At 39.5% G+C, this 23,973-nt stretch overlaps 1 protein-coding gene across 1 annotated transcript in view; it reads left to right on the forward strand.

The window, feature by feature from the left end:
• Positions 1 to 4,400: 4,400 nt before the first annotated feature.
• Positions 4,401 to 23,973, forward strand: part of aldh1a3 (aldehyde dehydrogenase 1 family, member A3) — a 34,031-nt gene continuing 14,458 nt past the window's right edge. Inside the window, 7 exon segments of the mRNA XM_037754843.1 lie at positions 4,401 to 4,556; positions 4,724 to 4,828; positions 5,386 to 5,526; positions 10,831 to 10,960; positions 15,389 to 15,450; positions 22,562 to 22,568; positions 22,571 to 22,689. Coding sequence (XP_037610771.1) covers positions 4,458 to 4,556; positions 4,724 to 4,828; positions 5,386 to 5,526; positions 10,831 to 10,960; positions 15,389 to 15,450; positions 22,562 to 22,568; positions 22,571 to 22,689 — 663 coding nt within the window. The 5' untranslated portion in view covers positions 4,401 to 4,457.

The raw sequence follows: 23,973 nt of genomic DNA on the forward strand, positions 1-23,973 counted from the left end.
GTCAGACATTCATTTATTTCGGTATTGTAAGGAAGTTACATTATTTTTGGATTCAAGTTGAAAAGTTGATCTCAGTCTACAAATCCAATTTCTATAGTTGTCCTTTTTCTATTATGTTTGGTGATTTAAGGGATGATGAAGAAGGAAAAGACCTGAACAACATCATCATGATGATGATGGGGAAATATATATATATTTAAAGCTAAAAAAGGTCAGCAATTAAACACTGAACGTTTCAAAATGTTTTTGAAGCATCAGTGGGTTCTTGAGAAAGATGTTAATAGAAATAAAGAACAGAATATAATTTTTGTGCGTGGGTGGGTTACTTTGAGTCAGGGTGAAGACTGGAGTTAAACATAAATGAATAAATAAATAATGTCGATAAAGGTCAACTATGTAAATGTAATGTAAATATGTCCTTTTTTTGTCTGTATAATAGAATAGATAATTGTGTAAGCGAATGTGTCTAAGTGGATATGTATATGAATGTGTGTGTAGATATAGACATGTATATACTGTATGTATATGTATCTATATATGAGGTTGGATGTATGTATATGAATATGAACTTACCTCTTGACACTGCTGTATTACAACAGGTAGCACCTTTTTTCTTTTTTTTTAATATATGTTGTTGCTGCTGTCTATGTCTATGTCTATGTATGTCCCTTTATAAGTATGTGTATGTATTCCTTTAAACTTAAATTAAAAAAAAAAAAATTAAAAAAATAACAACTGTTTTATTCCTTGTAGATTTCGAAAAAAGCTTTTGTCTCACTCTGGTAGAAGAGTAGAAGAGCCTGTCCCTACAATTGATTGTAAATGGTACAGGGGGGGAAATGTGTGACATAATTACAGTTACTTTGTCTTCATTTTCACAACGTAGCCTACAGTAGGTTCAGCGTGAAAATGCTTAACTTAAAATGCTTTACATTAAAAATCTCATACAAAGTATACAAAGTGAAAACGGTCTGCAACAAATTGGGTGATGCATTATTATGTTTATAGGAGCATAACAGCACTGTGCATGTTCATCATTTAATTCTAATCATTTATGCATTATTTTTTTTAATAGAACAATCATAAAAAGTGCAACAAATATGTTATTATTATTGTATTGCATACCCATAGTACAGATTATTCAGTGGTCATTTCCTAAAAAAAACAAATGCATCTTACACAGAAGTATGAAAGCTATAGTACAAATTCCTGTAGAAAACTTTTATTTTATTACACATCAGTACTACAGGCAGTACTCTATAGCAATATTATGTAATTCAGTTAAGGTATTATACATACTGCTATATGTCTGTGGCTTTGATACAGTGATCTGGAGCCCTATTGATGGCACAACATTTTTTTTGTTTACAGTTAAGGTAATAATTTAGTGTAAGTCAGTTCAGCTCTTTACATTCATTTGTTTGCATATTGAAGCTTTGTTGTGAAAACCGAACCAAAGCAATGGTAAAACATGGTAAAATAATGTATGAAAAACATCAATTTTAGAATATTGTTTTTTATTTATTTCGAAAAATGTGGCAAACAAATGGAAACAGTTGACTTCTCCAGAACACGGATGTGAAACCGGGTTACAGTATTAGTCCAACCCTTTTTAAAGGTCCCATATCGTGCTCATTTTCAGGTTCAAACTTGTATTTTGGGTTTCTACTAGAACATGTTTACATGCTGTAATGTTCAAAAAAACACTTTATTTTCTCTATTTTATCTGCCTGAATATGCCTGTATTCACCCTCTGTCTGAAATGCTCCGTTTTAGTGCATTTCAATGGAATTGCAACAGATTTGCGTTGCTAGGCAACAGCTTGGGTCCATGTCTTACTTCCTGTCAGCTGATGTTATTTGCATACACTGCAACAGGAAATAAACTGGGACACATTTAGAATGTTTACGTTTAAAAAACGTGTAATGGTCTAAATATTGTATATTTGTGACATCACAAATGGACAGAAATCCAAACGGCTTGTTTCAAACTCGCAATTTCTGAATACGGGCTGTCTGTATTTCTCCGTCTATTGAGCGTTTTGGTAGTTTAACAGTATATATACAGCACTTAAACCTGTTTTATAATACAAAAGACATGAAAATCTCACTTTTTACAATATGGGTCCTTTAAAGGATAAGTCTTCTCATATTTGTCAACAGATCTCATGTAGAGCCAAACCAGCAATGAATGAATCTACTAACAAGTATTGTGTGTGTATCAAAGCCTGATATATCTTCTTCCTCTGTGCCATAGAGCTCCACTGATGTCCAAAAACACATTAAAAAGACATCAATAAGCCTCTCTGTTGCATTGGGTAACAGAAACACTCATTACAACACCAAATGTGGATTAAAAAAAGTTCCAGACCAATGCACTACCTGCTCCTGTTTGACTAACATTTGATAAAAACTACAGTGGCTTTGTTCGATACTTGTTTTCTGGCCTCATCTAAAGAATACTTATGGTGGCCATGTCGATCTGTCACTCGCTGTTAATCCCTCAAACTGTTTGAGGCAATGAATCCAGTGCAGGTTCCTGCTTATTTGCATGGGTCTGGGCTCATGCTTTGCATTTCATATTGTTTCCCCGACTGATCCATCCTGCCAAGCACCCCCCCCACACCCCTCTCCCCCCTTCCTACAATCCCTTTGAGTCTCTCTCTCTCTCTCTCTCTCTCTCGCTCTCTCTCTCTCTCTCTCTCTCTCTCTCTCTCTCTCTCTCATTATGAAGTGTTAGAAAGTTGCTGAAGTGAGAAATGAGCCTGCGAAAGCCCGTTGTCCTAATTAAACTTTGACATAAAGAGTGACAAGAAGCGATGAAGGGGAAACAATAGCAGACTGTGTGTGAGTGCGGGCTCGGAGCAAGCAGGCAGCTTTGTCCTCAAGAACAAAAGCATTTGTTTGCATGTGTTCAACTCCATTTAACTTCACCAGGCCCAGGTGCAAAAAACAACTTTGCGAGGAACATCACAACTCATAACACCTTCGCACGGTTGATGAACAGCCTGCGGTCAGTCGAAATAGGGCCTACAGAAGCAGATCAAAGCCGCTGTGTTGCGATGTAAATATTGTGCAGCAGAATTAATTCAGTCTCATTACTTTCATTGTCTGGACTGAAAGACACAGCCAAATAATTCAGGTGTGAAATTTTACTCTCGACTCTCCCTTAAAGGTTCCCTATACGATATCCAGGGCGTTAGCAAACAACCATTAGCTATATAGAGGAGTAATGTCTACCTGAGCAGAGAATGAAGTCTCTCGCCCTCTGTGTGTGTTAATTCGAGCTTCTCTGTGCTTTGTTGACATAGCCGGGCCGGCAGCATGTGCTTTTAGTGCATGTGAGGGTGCCCCACTGGCTAGCTCACCGCCGCTGCCCTCATACAGCGGTAACAGCTGATAATGCCGTCACACCGCAGCTTCCGGTTCCCCCTCAGGTTAACACTGTAGCTCTATCAGTGGTTAGAACTGTAAACACCAGGGCTGTGTATTGGCAAGAATCTGGTGATACGATACGTATCACGATACAGGGGTTACGATTTGAAATATTGCGATATATTGCGATTTTTTAAAATCTAATTTTAGGAAAACTGTCATAGTATAAAGAACACACCATAAAATCTGAGTAAAAAAAAAAAGTTGACTTTCTTTATGCAATCAGAACAGTGGGATGTGCATTTGAATTTATCACAGTCCAGAGTAAGTCCAGTGCAAATGAAATTAAGTATTGACTGAGTTCATCTTTGCATGTAAACTATTAATTAAAAATCAATACAGTGTTTTTGAGAATTGATACGGTATAACAAAACATAATATCCCGATAATAAGCACCGTTAGCTGCTAGCTGCCGGCTCAGCTGTCGCCATGTTGAGAGGTGTGGAGGCAATAGAAATGCTCAGAATTTAGAATTTAGCACCTCTAAGTGGCCTCACACAGACAGCTTGTGAATTATTTCACACACACACACACACACACACACACACACACACATACTGTAGGGGCATTTGGGGATTTTTGTTGGAGGTGCAACACTGGAGGTGGAGGTGCATGATTGTAGCGGACAGCAGCGTTGGTGGCTGTGTGTGCTCATCCCACCAGTTCAAATGAAAATAAAAATGCTCTGCAGTTTATTCACCGTGGTCATGACGGGACATGGTGGCTGCCTCTCACAGCCCAAGCATGAAGGTACAACAGCAGGTAAGTGTATCACATGACCACCATCCACCCCTATTCACACAGCATTAGGAATCAGTAGGATACATGTTGCAGGACATTTCCAAGGTTGTGTAAGAACAAGAATCCCCCTCAGAGAAGGGCCCTTGATCTGAGCTGAGGGGCGGAGTTGGAGGGAGGAACTCCACACTCTTATAAAAAGCCAGTGGATGGGCCGACAGTGTTGAGTAGACAGAGCAGACTGACTGACTGGCCCTGGACTGTATAGGTTACTGCTGACCCAGAATGGCACAGAACGGGACAACAGAGAACGGAGTGGCTGAAGGGATCCCAGCTTTGCCTTTTCCTCAGCCTGTGGAGGTCCGGGAGGTCAGACACACCAAGGTAAGGAGCTCTACATATAGAAACCCATGCAGTTCAACTGCTGTAGGTAGGCTGGGGTTGGAAGCATTTACTCTCATTGTGTTATTAACTGTGATGATAGTTTAAAACAGGTGTCAGTTGAGGCACAAACCAAAGCCATATTACAAACAACTATCCACTTTCCACAGATTTTTATTGACAATGAATGGCACACATCCAGCAGTGGAAGGACATTTCCAACTATCAACCCAGCAACAGGTGTCACAATCTGTGAGGTGGAAGAAGCAGACAAAGTAAGAAGGCATAATTTTACATTATTATTATTATTATTATTATTATTATTATATAATGCATTTAAACTTATAAGGCCTAATACTACTGAATAATTAAGACCTTGAATAAACATTGTTTATCTGCTTTGGTCCTAAATCAATAGGAAAAAACTTTTTTTTTGCCATAATTTAACCTGTGATTTTAATGTTTTGTGTTTATCAGAAGAATGTCTCTGAAGTCCAGCATGACATAAATAAATGACCAAATAGATGAGAAACTTTTGCAAAATTTGGTATAAAACTTTTTACCGCAGGCTGAGAGACATTTTGATAACTGGAGGTATAACGTGCGGTTGAAAACCGAAATATTCAAAAATAATATTATTATTATTATTACTACTACTTTAGCTAATATTACGCATTAGAAACTGGTCGTGGTTCTTCGGTCTGTGGGCGCAGCCCGCCTGGCAGATTGTAACCTTAGTTTGCAGTAGAGTTGTTTTCTAGCTCCGGGAGTGTGTCCTGTGTGTCCTCCTCACATTGTCTCGCTTTACTGAGCTTCGTTTTTTTCTGTGTAGGAAGATGTGGACAAGGCGGTGGAGGCAGCCAAGGCGGCCAAGCAGAGAGGCTCTGTGTGGCGGAGGATGGATGCGTCCAGCCGCGGCAGACTGCTGAACAGACTGGCCGACCTGCTGGAGAGAGACCGGCTGCTGCTGGCGGTGCGCTCACTCACTGTTACCTTTCTCTATGCTCCAACACTCTACTGTAGGACATATAGCCGCTCATTACCACTTACCTTCTCTATGTTCCCTCTCTACTGTAGGACATATAGAGAGGTCATGTGTTCTGAGGACAGCTGCTGTTTAGAGGCAACGTGACTTTTCTGAATTGTTCGTACTGTTCGTAAACAGCTCACACATTTTACTGTCAAATTTAAACTAGTTTTTTCCTTGAAAATATGAGTGACGTATACGCTTCAAGAATTTGCAGATTCATTTTATTTTGGGATTTTTAAAGATGCATTCCTAAGTGGGTCATTTTGTAGTTCAGTTCAATTATCTAGAAGACAAATAACTTGATTAAAACAATCTTAATTATGGGGCAACGATGGAATCGTCAGATTTACTTCAAACTAAATAGTAATTAATTCCAAAAATTAAAAAAAAAAAGTAGCACTAGTGTGTGATACATGATGAGATATTATGAACTGGTCAGAATGACAACAGAGTGCCCGGTCACTGGTTTCCAGTGATAGAAAAATTATAAAATTATATAATATATAAGGCAATTTATATATAAGACAATATTTAACATGTAACAATACCACTCTTCATTATTAACATGTAACAATAGCACTCATAAATCATTCAAAATGTCACTTCAGTAAAAGTACAGGAGTTAGCAAAATGTACTTAAAAGTCAAAAGTATATCCTATTTATATCATTTGATTATTATTACTGATGCATTAACTTGTAATTATTGTAATTGTAGTATTGTTGTATCTGCTCTAGGTGGAGAAGGTTGTAGGTATTGGGTAGTTTATTTTATTGTATAACAATGCATCATATTTTATAGTTATTATAGATTTTTTGTCAAGTAACTAGCTGTTAGATAAAAAGTAAAATACTTTCCTTTGAAATGTACTGAAGTAGAAATACAGATTACCATAAAATGGAAATACTCAAAGTACGACAACATCGGAACTGTAGCCACCTTAGTAAAGTTACTCTCCACCACTGCTCATTATTTCTTCTTACAAACAGATTTCCTCTTTGCTGAATCTTTTTACATAAACTCAGTGTCAGATGTGAAAAACACATATTCCCTTAATGAGCAGTCTTTGTAGTACACAACATGCTATATGTTTCATCTGAACGACAACGTGTTCCTTTTTCTCCTGTTGGTTCAGATATTATTCATAACAATAGATGTCAATTATAAAAGTGCAGCTTCATAAGAAACAAATTTACGGGATTTTCCTGCAGCTGAAAAATGTCCCATGTGCTGTCATGATGTTGACTTATTCATATCAGGGATTGGCCTATATTATTGCATGACATCATGACACTGTGACCCCACCCCAGTCTCCTTTGTCTCTTTGTAATGATTGCTGGATGTTACTTTCCCTCTCTTTCAGATAATATTTGGAATGAAATCCCCGTTGCTGTGCCTATTCACTCTGTTTAGCTGCCAGCTTGCATTAAGACTTAGATCTGTAAATGAACCCTTACAGATGTGAGTGAAGTAATAATACCAGATTGCATGTGACTGCTAATTGCAAACATGCTCTGGAGTGGTAGTGTGCAGGGTATGGCTAATTACGCTAAATTCCCAGCTATGTTTGGGGGAAATAAAGACCAGATTCGGACCATTTAAAGGTACAGTAAAGTAGAGCAGTGGCTTCAGTATCTGCTAGGGCTGCAGAGCCTCACTTCTTCTGATTTTTCTTTTTACAATGAAATAAAAGTCCAGTAAGCATGGTATAGAAGTTAGTACACAATATCATGTAAATCATGTCTGACACATTCAAACATAATCATTAATTATTATGCATTCATCATAATCTATTCATTATTTTATTTTATTAATTATTTCTTAATTTACATGCGTGGCTTATAGTTATGAATTATCAAGTCCCTGTACATTGCAGTGGACCACGGTGGTTGACATCACATTCATCCCATCCATTCAGCCTCATACAACTCAGTGCTTTTGCAGCCCAAATGTTGGCATTGTATGTTTCTGCAAACCACAGATATATTGAATGTTGACTTCTTTTTTTTGTTGCACAGCAAGTGACGCAGTATATCGAGCGGCCATTATTGAAAGTTATGCGGTGATAATAACGAGTATAACAAGCGAGAAAGTCCACCAAACAAACACAGGACTTTGACCCAGGAGACCGCTGTTCGTGTCCCATGTGAAACCCAAGCTGCGTTCCATTCCACACTCTACATAAACACAGTACTCCCTAATCCCTGCTCAGGGAATATAGGTTAAGGGAACTTCCTTCGTCAAAATTCCTCCATTCGGAACACCCTGCAACGTCACCAATAGATGGGTTTCTATGCAACGTCATCACAGAAGAGATGCGCGCCCAACTGGGGGGCAAAAAGCACGGCATGTCTGTCATGCTCCACAGATGGATAAGAATGAACTGACCAACAGCAGGGTGATCGACAAACACTCTAAGGAAATATTTATATATATTAAGCGACTATGCCTTAAAACTTAACTTAAAACTTAGACCGTAGTCTACCGGGGCCGCTAACGTTCGTTTCATTTTGAATCGGACATATCAGCAATACTGTATTGACTTTTACCGTTTTGTTTCCGACTGAGGGCTAACCGCTAACGTTAGCTATTAACCAGCAACACGCTATTGAATAGAGAGCCTTCAGGGGTCTAATGTTAATGTTCACCTGGCCAACATACAAAGAGCTGCTGAGTGACTGGTTGGACTAATAACAAGACCAAAATCCAAGATCCAGTTTTATATTAACGTATACCTGTTGAGGAATCGCTGAGGAAAAAGTGTCTGGCGGCGGCGGCGGCGGCGGCGGCGGCCATCAAGAGGGACTCACGTAACTTAACTCGGACCAAACAGACTCTGGTTCCCCAAATCACACTTATGTCTGATCTAATGTCCATTTCATAATGAAAAATCTCATACTAATACGTCATGTGATAATGGTATCTGGTGGTCAGAACCCCGCAGTGGTCTAGTATAGTTAACAGGAATGTACAAAAAAAAATGTAATATCTACATTGATTACAACGGCTGCCAAAGCATTTTTGTTCCCTGAATGCGCACACACCCAGTAATGTTTGTATACAGGAAACCCGTCTATGCAGACATCACTTCCTCTGTGCGTTACCCTGGTCATTTAAACACCTCAGATACCTGTTCCCGCTACTTTGGAAATTTTAAAATACTGAAGTATTATATTGACTTTATATTGAAAATGAATAAATTTGGTGGTCTCCTGCCTCCCTGAATTATAGTTGTAACAGTGATGTCTCCAGAGCACAACGCCAGCTGCAGTGCTGTACTCAACTGTTGGTTAGTTTCTAACTACAACAGCTAACATTAGCACTGACCACAAACAGTAACGTTTGTTGTAATATTGAAGTTATACAGAGCTGTAACTTCAAAATTGGTTTGGCTAGTATAGCCCTATGCCAGCGCTCCAGCAAGGCGCAATGACTGATGGGTAATCTTGCTTGTCAACTGCAGTGAAGTGAAGAGCCATTCTTCCCTACACAGTACACAGATCCCTTTGAACTGAGCATTTTTACTCCCTACGGTTTGGAATCTTACTTAACATGGCTGAACACTCTGAGCAGTACACTTCGCATGGAGCTACTAGTCCAGGGGTCAGCAACCTGCAGCTCTGGAGCCACATGTGTCTCTTTAGCTCCTCTCCAGTGGCTCCCTGTGGATTTTGAAAAATGGAAATGAATAACTGTTTTTTGTTTACATTTTCCTTTTTATTTATCATTGTTGTAGGTCTATGGTATAACGGTACAACGGAGTATTGGGGCCACATTGAGAAAAAAAAAAAAATCTGAGATTTCGAGAATAAAGTCAGAAGTTTACGAGAAAAAAAGTCGTAATATTCCGAGAATTAAGTCTGATGTTTACGAGAAAAAAAGTCGTAATATTCCGAGAATTAATTCAGAAGTTTACGAGAAAAAAAGTCGTAATATTCCGAGAATTAAGTCTGATGTTTACGAGAAAAAAAGTCGTAATATTCCGAGAATTAATTCAGAAGTTTACGAGAAAAAAAGTCGTAATATTCCGAGAATTAAGTCTGAAGTTTACGAGAAAAAAAGTCGTAATATTCCGAGAATTAATTCAGAAGTTTACGAGAAAAAAAGTCGTAATATTCCGAGAATAAAGTCAAAGTATTATAAATTAAATAATTTTACGGGTTATTTTCTTTTTTTTCTCATAAAGTTATGACTTTATTCTCTAAATATTACGACTTTGTTTCTCGTAAAGTTATGACTTTATTCTCATAATATTACAACCTTTATATATTTAAAGATCACAAATTTGATCTCTTTTTCATGACGCTCAGCACGACTTTCAACAACGTATTTTTTGTGCGTTTTCAAACAAATGTTCAGCAACACGTCACACACGTGTCAATTCCCACTTCAGTCTTTTAAAATACAATTACTTAGTTAGTTATAGGAAAAGATCACAGTTGGGGTTAAAATAACACCGGAAGTGCCGTAACTTAAGTACAGAAGTTACAAAACAAAAACGATTTAGTTAGCTTTAGGAAAAGATTGTGGTTTGGGTTAAAATAACTCATGATGTGCCGTAACTACAGAAGTTACATGACAAATAAAACAACTTTGACTTATGGTTTCACACGGGACACAAGCAGCTGTCTCCTGGGCAAAAGTCTGGTGTTTTTTGACTCACCCATCTACAACAGCCTCCTCCCTACGTGGCATTTACTGCTCACTATACTTCCCGGTTCACGATTATGTGGATAATCATAAGAATTGAATTTGTGATGGTCAGCACGAAATCAATTCTGAAAAGTGTACACAAATCAATACATTCAATTTTGTGACTATTTCACGAGTTGCTATGCGACTGGGCTGTGAGGTCTGTCACACATCACATCAATGATCAGACAGGTTTGACACAAGGTGTATCCAGATTCTCTAAATCACTTCATTTGGAGGTCAAACAGAGATCGAGTGAAACGTTGCTAATCATCCCTCATTACACAGGAAAACTACAGTAAGTACAGTACAGGAGGTCCAAAGGGAAGCAGGAAGTGTGATGGAAGTGTACAACAGACAGTTTGGGTGATAATTTTACCGTTCGCCTTCATTTTGTCTTCCAAATAAGTTTGACTAACCATAGCAGCAATAGTTAAGTCGAAGCTATATAATTAGGCAGCCTTGCATCATTTACAGTTGCTTTAGAGCAGTTCTGATTTTGCCAAGATTTGAATGCTATGTGCTTGACGTGATGCTAGTTTTCCTCGTTCTTTAGACCCTGGAGACTCTGGACACGGGGAAGCCCTTCCTGCAGTCCTTCTTCATTGACCTGGACGGCAGTATCAAAACCCTTCGTTACTATGCGGGCTGGGCCGACAAGATCCATGGCAAGAGTCTACCTGTAGGTGAGTGTGTGTCTCATCTTATTCTAACTCTCAAGAATTCAACAAAAGACAACAAAGATGTGAAACATCCTGTGAGGAAAACCTTTACATGCAGCCATTGTTAAAAACAACAGACAGCAGAGACAACCACACAGTAACACAAATAAACCCAAAGAATATATTCTGTATAGCCTACTGTGTATATACTGTATAAATATGTATGTGTGTCTACACAGGATGCGTTCGGGCACAGTACTGCTGCGTAGGTCACCTACATTCCAGCAGCACTCAGAGTTCAATGAATAGATTTATTTAGATTTATTAAAGGGGACATATTGTAAAAAGTGAAATTTTTAGGTTTTTTACATTATAAAGCAGGTTTAAGTGCTATATAAATACTGTTAAACTATCAAAACGCTCAATATATTGAGAAATACACACAGCCCGTAATCAGAAATTGTACGTTTGAAACCAGCCGTTAGGATTTCTGTCCATTTGTGATGTCACAAATATACCATATTTAGACCATTACACTGTTTTAAATGTAAACACTCTAAATGTGTCCCAGTTTATTTCCTGTTGAAGTGTATGCAAATAACAACAGCTAACAGGAAGTAAACATGGACCCAAACTGTTGCCTAGCAACGCAGTTCCGTTGCAATTCCGTTGCAATTCCGTTGAAATGCACTAAAACGGAGCGTTTCAGACAGAGGGTGAATACAGGTATAGTCAGGCAGACAGTATGAGGAAAATAAAGTGTTTTTTGAACATTACAGCATGTAAACATGTTCTAATAGAAACACAAAATACAAGTATGGACCTAATAATGAGCACGATATGGGACCTTTTATTAATATAGCTCCATGACCAGCGCACCGCTGGGAAACAAGTTAATTACAGTGCAATTGACTGGGCCCGGTTCAGGATTGTCCTCAGACCTGGGTGGTATCTCATCCAGCCTCTTAATACTTCCCCCCTCTTGTCAGATTCTACTTTGCATCTCCTCTGCCTCTGCAGGACAGCAGATAGACAAAACACGCTTTGCCTTTTCCTCCTGATTAGATCCCAATAGAGCGGTGGCACGGCAGGACAAAAGGAAGAGGAAGAGGCTGAGATAGTAATCAGTGAGGTGCAACAGGCTGTGAGGATTAACAATCAGTGTTGGTTCAATGCCTCATCGAGCCGGCAGCCACTCAGCGAGTAATCCCCACCTTTACACTGGAGCAGTTTCACTACCAGTCATCAAGATGAGACGCATAATTGAGTTGTAGTTTGATATGAAAATAGCACAGTTGTAGCTAGCTACATAAACACTGTGAAATGCTTTATTAGTAGAGCTGCTGCATTGACTGCTAGTTCCATTGGATGCAGATGAAGCCAAAGTAACAGTTTTTTTGGATAAGTCAGGGATAGACAACTCACTGGAAACCTTGGCATACCTACTACAACAGCAGAAATAAAGATGGGATGACGATAAGAAGTCCAAAATAAGAGCCTACAAATGCAGTTAAATGTAACAATGCATTTCCAGCCAGCTATGTGATTAATAATAACTCATTCAGCAGACAGATTTAGACAGAGACAGAAAGAAACCAAAAGTATTTGCTAGGGCTGTCAAAGTTAACACGATAATAACGTGTTAAGGCAAATTAGTTTTAACGCCAAATTTCTTTAACGCATTAGCGCAATTTTTAGGTTGCAGTGGGTTCAGTTTTAAAGCTAGAGTGAAGATACTGGCATCATATGAAACTAGAACACCCAAGGAATCCGCGTATGAGGTTAAATAACACTCCAAGCTTACGCTAAATTTTGGAAAGGAAAACCTGGCATTTTCAAAGGGGTCCCTTGACCTCTGACCTCCAGATATGTGAATGTAAATGGGTTCTATGGGTACCCACGAGTCTCCCCTTTACAGACATGCCCACTTTATGATAATCAAATGCAGTTTGGGGCAAGTCATAGTCAAGTCAGCACACTGACACACTGACAGCTGTTGTTGCCTGTTGGGCTGCAGTTTGCCATGGTATGACTTGAGCATATTTTTTATGCTAAATGCAATACCTGTGAGGGTTTCTGGACAATATCTGTCATTGTTTTGTGTTGTTAATTGATTTACAATAATAAATATATACATACATTTGCATAAAGCAGCATATTTGTCCACTCCCATGTTGATAAGAGTTTTAAATACTTGACAAATCTCCCTTTAAAGGTCCCATATCATGCTCATTTTCAGGTTCATACTTGTATTTTATTTTCTACTAGAACATATTTACATTCTGCATTGTTCAAAAAAACTTTTATTTTCTTCATACTGTCTGCCTGAATATGCCTGTATTTACCCTCTGTCTGAAATGCTCCGTTTTAGTGCATTTTGACAGTATTGCGACGAAATTGCGACGAAATTGCAACAGAATTGCGTTGCTATGCAACAGCTTGGGTCCATGTGTACTTCCTGTCAGCTGATGACATTCACATATACTGTAACCAGGAATAAACTGGGACACATGTAGAATTTTTACATTTAAATCTGTGTAAAGGGTCTTAATATTGTATATTTGTGACATCACAAATGGACAGAAATCCTGACAGCTTGTTTCAAATGCAGAGTATCTGAATACGGGCTGTGTGTATTTCCTTGTGGATTGACTGTTTCGATCCTTTCACAGTATTTATAAAGGACTTAAGCCTGCTTTATTATTACATGAAAATCATAATTTTTTATAATATGGGACTTTTAAGGTACATTTTGAAGAGATAAAAAATGTGCGATTAATTTGCAATTAATTGCGATTAATCATGGACATTCAATATTTGAATTGATTGACAGCCTAACCACACTAGTTACAGCTGTTTATCCTAAGTTTGGATCCAAGTAAAAATGTTTTTTGAAAGACAAATCTGACCTAAATATACTTGTGATGACCTTTATATTTATGTTCTCATTCTTATACAAAGTCAAGTTATTCACATCTGAAATATAAATATATGATAACAAAAATGTTAGAGGGCCCAAGACGCTCCACTGTGGGACTCCACATTAGGTCAGGTCGACTACATAAAACTCAACTCACTAAAATCTATCTGATCTGCTCATTTTGAAAGTGATTTTTGATATAACTCTGTCAGTACAGAGGGATATTCCTGCCTCTGATTTTGTATGTAGAACATGAAGTGTCAGTTTGGAATGAGGAGTGTTAGCCTAGCAGAGCTACAGTAGGCCTGGGGCTGTCTGTCTGAGTCTTGTGTTACACTCTGACAGTAGCTTCCACCGACACGTTGTGTATAAGGATGTTCCCAACTGACTTGAGTGAATGTTACCTTCAGTAAGCTGTGACTGAACATCGACTCACCCAGTGACTCAAAGATAAAGGCAGCTGGAGATGAGTCCTGCTGCAGGGGAGTCTCTCCCAGTCTGTGATCAGTCACATGGGAAACTGGAGAAGGTCAGGGTGCAGACTGGGAGGCCAGGTTTGACCAGTTATCTGCAGAGCCTCTGACACGTCCATGTACTGTACAACTTGTGTCACGTAAAGGAGTGTTGATCTCATTGTTAGTACTGGTTGGACATTCTAAAAGGATTCATGTAAAAACAACTTAACAATACAACAGAGATATTGCATTGTATTTTCTAGCCGTGATGTTGCAGATTGCAACCAAATTAAACTTCTCCTGTGTGCATGTACGGTGGCCGATGTAGACATAAACGGCTCATTCTAAGGTAACGAAAACACAAGTCTTATTTTCAAGTGATTATACACCAAAGAAAACATACTTTTTAATATTATAATCCATTTTTGACAATAGATCCCCCTAATTGTTATACACCGGTCCTTTAAAGAACCAACAAGCCCTCCAAATGAAATTGTGTGGCTGTATTCGAAACCGCCTACTACATACTACTGACGAACGCAGTATGCAAATTACAGTACATACTGCATCCTGCGTTCCTCAGTAGTATGCAGTGTGTGACGGTTAAAGCGATTTTGTATTTAGCAGTATGCTAGACCAGGTTTTAGCCTTTAAACCAGCTCTTAAAGCACTGGACAAAAAAACTAACTCGTACCACTATTACAATATTATCGAAAAATACAACTTTGATTTTGTTTTTTGTTCACATTCACACCTGGGAGCATCCCAGTACAACCACAGTCTGATTTGCTGGCCACTGAGCAGCTCCACTGGAACGTCTTTTTGGGTTAAGTGCCTTGCTCAATGGCACCTCAGTTGTGGTAATGAAGGAGGGGCAAGCGCTGCTTTTCACTTTCCCCATCCAGATTTATCCTGCCGGTCCGGGGGATTGAACCAGCGACCTTCCGGTGTCAAGCTCGCTTCTCTTACCATTGGATAAATTTAAAAAAATTATATTGTCAGTGTCTAAATAATAAGCTCCACATAGAGTACAGTGGATCAAACTGATTGTACTTTTTCTTTTCTTTTTTTCCCCAGATGACAGCTTTGTGTGTTTAACCAAACATGAGCCTGTTGGCGTATGTGGAGCCATCATTCCGGTAAGTGCACAGGGAATCTGGTTTGAATTTATAAGCAATAATGTATAATAGGAATTCTTATTACCATTCACATTACTTTGGCTTGGTGTGAAAATCAAACACACACATACACAGTCACACTGTAAATAAAATAAAACAACATCATTGTTGTTTATGTACTGTTACAGTGTGTGTGTTTGTGTGTGTGTGTGTGTGTGTGTGTGTGTGTGTGTGTGTGCGTGTGCGTGTGTGTGGAGTAAAAGGTACAGGATGTCTGACCATTCTGCTGTAATACAATCTGTTCTTAATAAGCATTTTAAATATCAGAACATTGCACAATATCTCATTTATAACTTGAGTTCAGCACACTTTAGTGATGCCAACTTCTGACAGGCCTATGCTCTGTGGTTTAAGGCTCTGCTCTGCTCTGCTCTGGCTTACTGTACATCTACATATGGATAATCATCATCATAATACATGTGTTTTAACTAAGTTAAAGGTATGCTCTCACAGTTTGGGAAAAAAAACATGATGCAGCTTTGCTGTTCTCTCCAGAGTCAGAAAACATGTATATCAGTTTCATCTCTGTGGATCAGTACAGAGCCCCCCAGGAGCACAGTCTGGGTCACATGACACACTGGGACCCAGAAAGCCGTTTTGCTCTGTACATCCATTCCAAATGAAACAGCTATAGAAGTAGGAAGAAAATTCCTGATTATGACCATTAGGTTCAAAAAGCTGCAGCTGAAATGGGAGAAAACTTTTCCCCTGGGATGTTTGGGCTGCCATGTTTGGATCATACTTGCCAACCCTCCCGATTTTCCCGGGAGACTCCCGTTTTTCATTGCTCTCTCCCGGTGTCCTCCCGGGGTCACAATTCTCTCGTATTTCCTACTGTTTCCACCCGGACGACAATAGAGCTACACCAACTGTCGTTTCCCTGCGGAAGAGAGCAGTCTATGCTTGTTGTGACAGAGCGTAGTTTGAGCTCATGTTTAAGATGGGCTCGCCACAGCGTGCAGCACCCAAAGTTGGGCTTTGCTCCATGCAGCGAAAAGCCGGTATGGCGTGGCGTGGCGTGGCGTGGCGTGGCATGGCCCAAGCCGTTGGAAATAACGGGTTTCAGAGCGCAGCGGCGCCGTTCTCGCGTTGTGTCTGAAAGGACCTTCAGTGAGTGAGAGATGGAGAGAGAAATACTCAAGCAGGAGCAAAAATAAATAAAAATAGACGAATATTAGTTTATGCTCGAGATTAACACGCCAAGTTCACACCAGAGAGGCCAATTATTCAGTTTTCTTTACTGGGAGTTAAAGGTAAAATCAAAAATCTAACATAAAAATGCTGTCGCAGTGAACGTATTATTTTGTTATTTTCACTATTTTGAAGTCACCAGAATGCAGGAAACTAAGTCTCTGAAACTCACATTTTTCTGGGGGAGGACCCCCAGACCTCCCTCTTTTTTGAAATCCTACCTGTTTTTTAAGGTCTCAAGGCGAGTATGGTTTGGATTCATTCAATCTATTTTCATTCCAAACTCGTCACATACGGATGCTTGGTTAGGACACCTTGGCATCACTTTTTAACACATTGGGTACCTCACTTAGCTGAAAGTAACTTCAGTTATATAGCCTACGTTACGTACATGATGTAAATCAAATACTTTCTGTAACATACTTGCGTAACTTAAATAAGTCAACGTTTACCTGGTTTCACACAGGACACTAACGGCGGTCTCCTGGGTGAAAACCCTGAGTTTGTTGAACCCGCTGAGTTACAGACGTTTATTTATTTTTGTAGTTTTGGGCCCAATGGCATCACGTGACGGACACAGAAGCCTTTGGAACTTTTACAAACTTTAAATCTGAATTGTTTGCAATTTGAGGTGACCTTACAACATTTTTACACACGCCTGTATGGAAAATGCTGTTTTTTGGGTCGCAGGGGATTTTTGTCTTGCAGTACCAAAGTTGGCTACTGGGGCAAATTAGCAGCAAGACTGACTGCACCATATCTATCCATCCAATATCTGTAACCGCTTATCCACATTTGTACAAAAGTATTTCCTAAAATGTCACAGTGTTCCTTTAAAGGTCCCATATTATAAAAAAGTGAGATTTTCATGTTTTTATATTATAAAGCAGGCTTAAGTCCTATATAAATACTGTGAAAGTATCGAAACGCTCAGCCCGTATTCAGAAATCTGCATTTGATACAAGCTGTCAGGATTTCTGTCCATTTGTGATGTCACAAATATACAATATTTAGACCCTTTACACAGATTTAAACTTGAACATTCTAAATGTGTCCCCATTTATTCCTGGTTGCAGTGTATGTGAATGTCATCAGCTGACAGGAAGTACACATGGACCCAAGCTGTTGCCTTGCAATGCAATTCTGTTGCAATTTCATCGCAACTCCGTCGAAATGCGCTAAAACAGAGCGTTTAAGACAGAGGGGAAACACAGGCATATTCACACAGTATGAGGAAAATAAAGTTTTTTTTAACATTACAGCATGTAAACATGTTCTAGTAGAAACACAAAATACAAGTATGAACCTGAAAATGAGCACGATATGGGACCTTTAATGCAGCAGGCCAGTGAATGGCTCTATCATTTACACTGCTAATATCTCTGGCTTTCTTGGAACTGTATTGAGGCTTAATTGGAACCACTAAAGACTGAACTTAACTTTCCAGAAAAGCACTGATCATAAAATGTGTAGTTCTAGTAAGACAACTGCACTCAATTTAAAAGCCCGGTCTGGCTGTGAGGATGAAACGAAACCCTGGTAAGTGTACCAGAAACCTTATCTTAATCTTTGCTCTCCCTAAACAAGACCTTCTCTCTGCTAATCCCTTTAGGGCTATTCTTACAAGAACACACAGCTCCAATCCTGTGCTGCTTGGATTTACTTTCACACATTGGAATATATGTATTTTTTTCTTTTGATTATAACTTCATCAGATTTAGGGTGGGGCAATGGTATTGTGTTGCACTTTGTGATAGATCCAGACAGACGCATGAGTGTAATTTCGACATCATGACAGAATACAGCCATTCCGTTTTTTATCTTTGAGCATAAGCCTATAACCTCTAATGTTGCTTTGGCAACAAAGGAACAAAACGCCTGTTGTTTGACATGGGAGATTATATCATAAAAGTGAAATTTATACTGAAGGACGTTGTGTAATTACCGAAAGTACTGCTGGCGCGCACACAGCATGAGTCATTGTCAGAGGAAAACAGGGAACCTTTCTCCCCACTTGAGATCCCTTAATGGCTCCGAGTGTTTCCAAAGTGTAAAAGTTAACAATGCCTAAACAATAAACATGCAGCACTCACATGTATTGCTGTCTAATTTGGGTTTGAGTGCCCAATTATTTGTCCATTGGTTTTCCAACATGGAAATGAGCAACTGGAAAATAATGGACATCTTTTCTGAATTTGTTTACTTTGACTGATCTCCAGTCCTAAAGATTAGAGCTCCTTTTATTATCCTGTATGTCCCTCCAGACCATCATCCAAGTGATAAAGTGGATTTTTTCTGGGAAAACCCAAATACTGATGATGATGATGATGTGCGTGTTGCTTGGATTATTAGCCCCAGTTTGTGCCTCTCGTGTTGTTGTTTTTATTATTTCCATTGGAGAATATTGTTGTGATAATCACAAGGGAGAGACAGAAATAAGATACTGCTTACATCAAATACTTTAAAGGTCCCATATCGTGCTCATTTTCAGGTTCATACTTGTATTTGTGTTTCTACTAGAACATGTTTACATGCTGTAATGTTAAAAAAAACAACTTTATGTTTCTCATATAGTCTGCCTGAATATACCTGTATTTACTGTCTGTCTAAAATGATCTGTTTTGGTGCATTTCAACGGAATTGCGTTGCTAGGTAACAGCTTGGGTCCATGTTTACTTCCTGTCAGCTGATGTCGTTCACATACACTGCAGCAGGAAATAAACTGGGACACATTTAGAATGCTTACGTTTAAAACTGTGAAATGGTCTAAATATTGTAGATTTGTGACATCACAAATTGACAAAAATCCTGACGGCTTGTTTCAAAGCACAGTTTCTGAATACGGGCTGTGTGTATTTCTCTGTGGATTGAGCGTTTTGATACTTTCACAGTATTTATACCTGCTTCATGATATAAAAGACATGAAAATCTCACTTTTTACAATATGGGACCTTTAATAAATGTATCATTTAAAAAGAAAATATTCTAGACTCTTCTATCCTTTCTGTTCACAAAATACACAGTATGATTTGGCTGTTTTACAATTAGACTGAAATAGTAGCCCAAATTGACACTTGCTTTTTGCTTTGTTTAGGTATTTAATAAAGCTACGGCACTGCCCAAAGGTCCAATACCTCCAAGGGCCCTCAAGAGCCAGGTTCACAGTATAGCTATTGATTTATGGTAATATGAACACTTCTCACTGCTCATCCATGTCCAGGTATCGGTGACCAACCCTGTCTCCTACAAAATTACGTTCCCAGTACAACTAAACTGCATTCTCAATTACAAGGGATTTATATATATATATTGTAAATTGAAATAAAACAAAAGAAAAACGCAACAAAATTACTTGGTTAGGTTTAGTATAAAACATTATGGTTTGTGTTCAAATGACTACGTTTGTTACGTCATTTAAGCCCTGGGTGTACATTCAAATGAGTCAACGTTGACTTGTTTTCACACAGGACATGAACAGCGGTCCTGTGTTTGTTTGACCCATCCACCAGCCCGACTTCCTCCCTACGCAGACTATCATTAGAAATGTATTTGTGCCACGTCAAAAACAAACGTAATTCGCAACAAAATACGTTTCCCTCGAAATGTCATTCACACGGCAGTTTCATTGTATGGGAGCGTAATTTTTAGGAGACAGGGCTGGCTTAGCAAGGTGACCTATAGACATCCTTCCCAAGATGTTTCCATGCCAGATTGGACATGTAATCCCTTCAGTGTGTTCTGGGTGTTCCCCAGGGTCTCCTCCCAGATAGACATGTCCAGAAAACCTCTAAACGACGCTGTCCAGGAGCTGTCCTTATGAGATGGTCGAATTAATGTGAGGGAGCAGGGGTTCTACTCCGAGCTCCTTCCAGATGTCCAAACTTCTCACCCTGTCCCTAAGCATGAGCCCAGCCAGGCTGCAAAGACCATTTCGGCCACTGGTATCCATGATCTAATTTTTTCACTACCCAAAGCTCATGACCCAAGGTGAGGGTTGGACCTGACTGATAAATTGGCCTTCAGGCTCAGCTCCTTCTTCATCACCACAGTCCGGCACAATGCTGGCACCACTGCAGGCGCCACATCAATCCTCAGGGCCTGAGTATGTTGAAACAAACTAGTTTATATAACATGTTGTTTGACCATATTTAAAGTCACATTTGAAGGCTGGACAAAAAGCACACAGTCATAGAGAGAAGTGACATGCAGCAATTGTTCAAATGGGGATAATAGCACACACTTTGAAACAGTCTCTCCTCACGTGGACATACATACAAAATGTAACAGAAGTATTTGTGTGAAGAATGAGTAAAAGGAAAGCTGCATTATGTCACGTCTCTGGCTAATTGCTGCATGAAGTGGGCGTTTTCAGTGGAAACTTTTTCAGTGCCAATACAACTTTTCCCAATAAGAGTGTTTCAATGCCAATGTTTCTTTTTTCATTTCATGTTTTTATTTTATATTATATAAATTTTATTTCTGATGCCAACGTTTACTGTCACTGTTCTAGCTCCAAACTTAAGGTGCTTCCATCTTCGTTATCTGATCTCGAGTTCCTCTCTTGAAGAGCCGCCCTGTGTTCAAATCTAGTTTTAAAAGTTTGACTTGGTATGATAAGTTCAAGTATGTATATATTCAATGTCTATGTAGTATATTTTAGTTTTGTTCTGAATTGTTTTCTACTTCCAGCTATGAGCTTATCTCTTTCAAATAAAGGGGCAGTGGTGACCTAAAAGTTAGAGAAGCTGGCTTGTGAAAAAGCCCAAACTCATTGCCACATTGAGGTTCCCTTGATCGAAATCTAGGTCACATGCTGCATCAGGTGTCTGGGCGAGTGAATGAAAGAGAGACCCAAAATAATGACTATTTGGTCAACAGGCATCTCACACAATTTGAAAAAAGTTTGCTCTGCCACCGAGGAATAAAGTTGTCAAGCGTCTCGAGATAACTTCTGTTATGATTGACGCTATATAAAAATAAATTGAATTGAAATTGAATTGAATTGACCCAAACGCTCATTTTAACCCCCATTTAACCCTATAGCAGATGTAACCTGTCAGCCCTTTTGCACGAAAAGGCGTATGACTGCCACGATAACGCGCAAGGTGTTTAGCGTGCAATCAGTACACCTTTCATGATTTCTGTGGTGTCATTTGTACGTCATGTATCCTGTACTGACTGCAATGTAACGCACCCACTTATAAAAGAGTTTGTGATGTAGAATACAAAGTGAGAAAAAACACTTACGGAGGCGATGGGTCCAACAAACACTGGGCTTTAACCAGGGGACTGTGTTCGAGACTGTTGTTGACCGGTGTTTCGTTTTGTAAGTTTGCGTTGTGATGTTTGTTACTGATTGTCATGTGTTTTTTAGTGACGTTTGTGATGTGTTTTCTGGAGTTGTGTTACGTTGTTTCCGTACGTATTTTAGTATTTACTTTACGTTCTTATTATATGCCCAAACCAGACGTTTTTACTTGACCTATCTTTTTGTTGCCTGAACCTAAGTTAGTGGTTTTTGTTGCCTGAACCTTACTGTGGACATTACCATAGTTTAGTTGCTTGGCGTGAAAATACATGCGGAAAATGTGTACTCATGACCCGCAGGAATGTCAGAGTAATGTTGTGGTATTTATCGCCTTCCGTGAGACCGGGGTTGAACCTGTATAATATGTATAACATGGTGAAAAGCAACATATTATGGTCTAGACATATACTATTACTTCAGAAATAACTTCTTATCCTAGCCGGATAAAGGGGTTTGAATTCAGTAAAACTTGAATTGTGGTCTAACTGTGCCTGTCCTTTGTGACAGTGTGCTTTAATCTGATTTGCATATATGTAAAGCAGTCAGCTAACGTGTTCTTTTATTCTATGCTAGTGGAACTTTCTCTGCTGATGTTCATGTGGAAGTTGGCGCCGGGCCTGAGCTGTGGAAACACTGTGGTCATCAAGCCAGCAGAGCAAACCCCCCTCACGGCCCTCCACGTTGGATCGCTCATCAAAGAGGTCTGATGTTAGGTCTGAGAGATGAATAGACTTCATCATCTGCATAGAGTAGGACTTTCACCCACTGTTCATTGTCCCGTGTGAACCACAAGTCAACTCTGACTTATTTGTTAGGTAACTTCTGTGCTTGAAGTGGCAATCATCAATCATATATCATTGACATAAATGTTTGGATAAGTCACCATCTATAGCCAAGGTGAGGTAACACAATGGTGATTGAGCCATTGGCCCCACTGATGAAAATATTGTATTTAGGGCTGCCAATCAATTAATCACATGATTGTCCATAGGTAATCAAATGAATCACACGTTTGTATCTGTTCAAAATATACGTTAAAGGGACTATTTGTAAGAATCAGAAATTGCTTGCTAACAGCAACACCTGTGGCCGTTAAGTCAACGAAAGTCAGCGTCCTGTTGCTCACGGCTTGTGCTCGTTTTTCAGAATTGTTCCACTTTTATGTGTAAACAATAGAGAAAAACTATAACTTTCTGGGAATGCCATTATAGACACCCATTTCATAATACTGCAAATATATACATGTAAGTATTGCAATACTTTCATCAGTGGGCCATAAGCTCAATCACTATTGTATTACCTCATTTAGCGATAGATAGGGACTTAACAGACATTTATTTAAAGGGACTGTTTGTAACTTCTTACACGTATAAATCATTGCGGGTTGGTGTCCAAGGCTTGTCCCAGGCTCGCGTGTGGCTACGCTGTTCAGACAAGACTCCAACACAAACTGCAGTGAAGCACCAAAACCTCTTGGTTGTATCTAGTGAAGCCCGTCTGTTAAACAGTGTTGGCCGCAGTCGGAGGACGCGGGGGGAGACCGTAGTTTTGGTCTCCAGGACCGAGTCTCTGCTGTACTCTGTTCCTCTGCTCCTCTGCCTGCTTCCCTTCACACACCGCGCTCCTTCTCGCTCGCTCAGCTCGCTACACCTCTCGTGCATGCGCGCACACAACACACAGCAGAAGAGTTAGTTTAGCTCTGAGAATATCTAGTGAATGTACAGTGGACGTTTGTGCAGAAATAACTGCTGTAGCTCCTCCAGACCAACAGAGGTTTCCCGTGTCTTGTGAGGTGACGGAGCTCCGCAGAGAGAAACGTTATCGTCTCCGACCAAAACTCCGGCGTCTCCCCTGTTCCCTCCGGCCGCGGTCTGGAGGCTGAGGCAGGAAAAGCCAACACTAGGATCAGCATTGATTCATGGAGAGACCTTCGTCTGGTCAGCTAACATTACTATTGTGCTTTTAGCTGACGTGTGTCTCCTCAC

Source organism: Sebastes umbrosus, chromosome 2, assembly GCF_015220745.1.
Source record: "Sebastes umbrosus isolate fSebUmb1 chromosome 2, fSebUmb1.pri, whole genome shotgun sequence".
Classification (NCBI taxonomy): Eukaryota; Metazoa; Chordata; class Actinopteri; order Perciformes; family Sebastidae; genus Sebastes; species Sebastes umbrosus.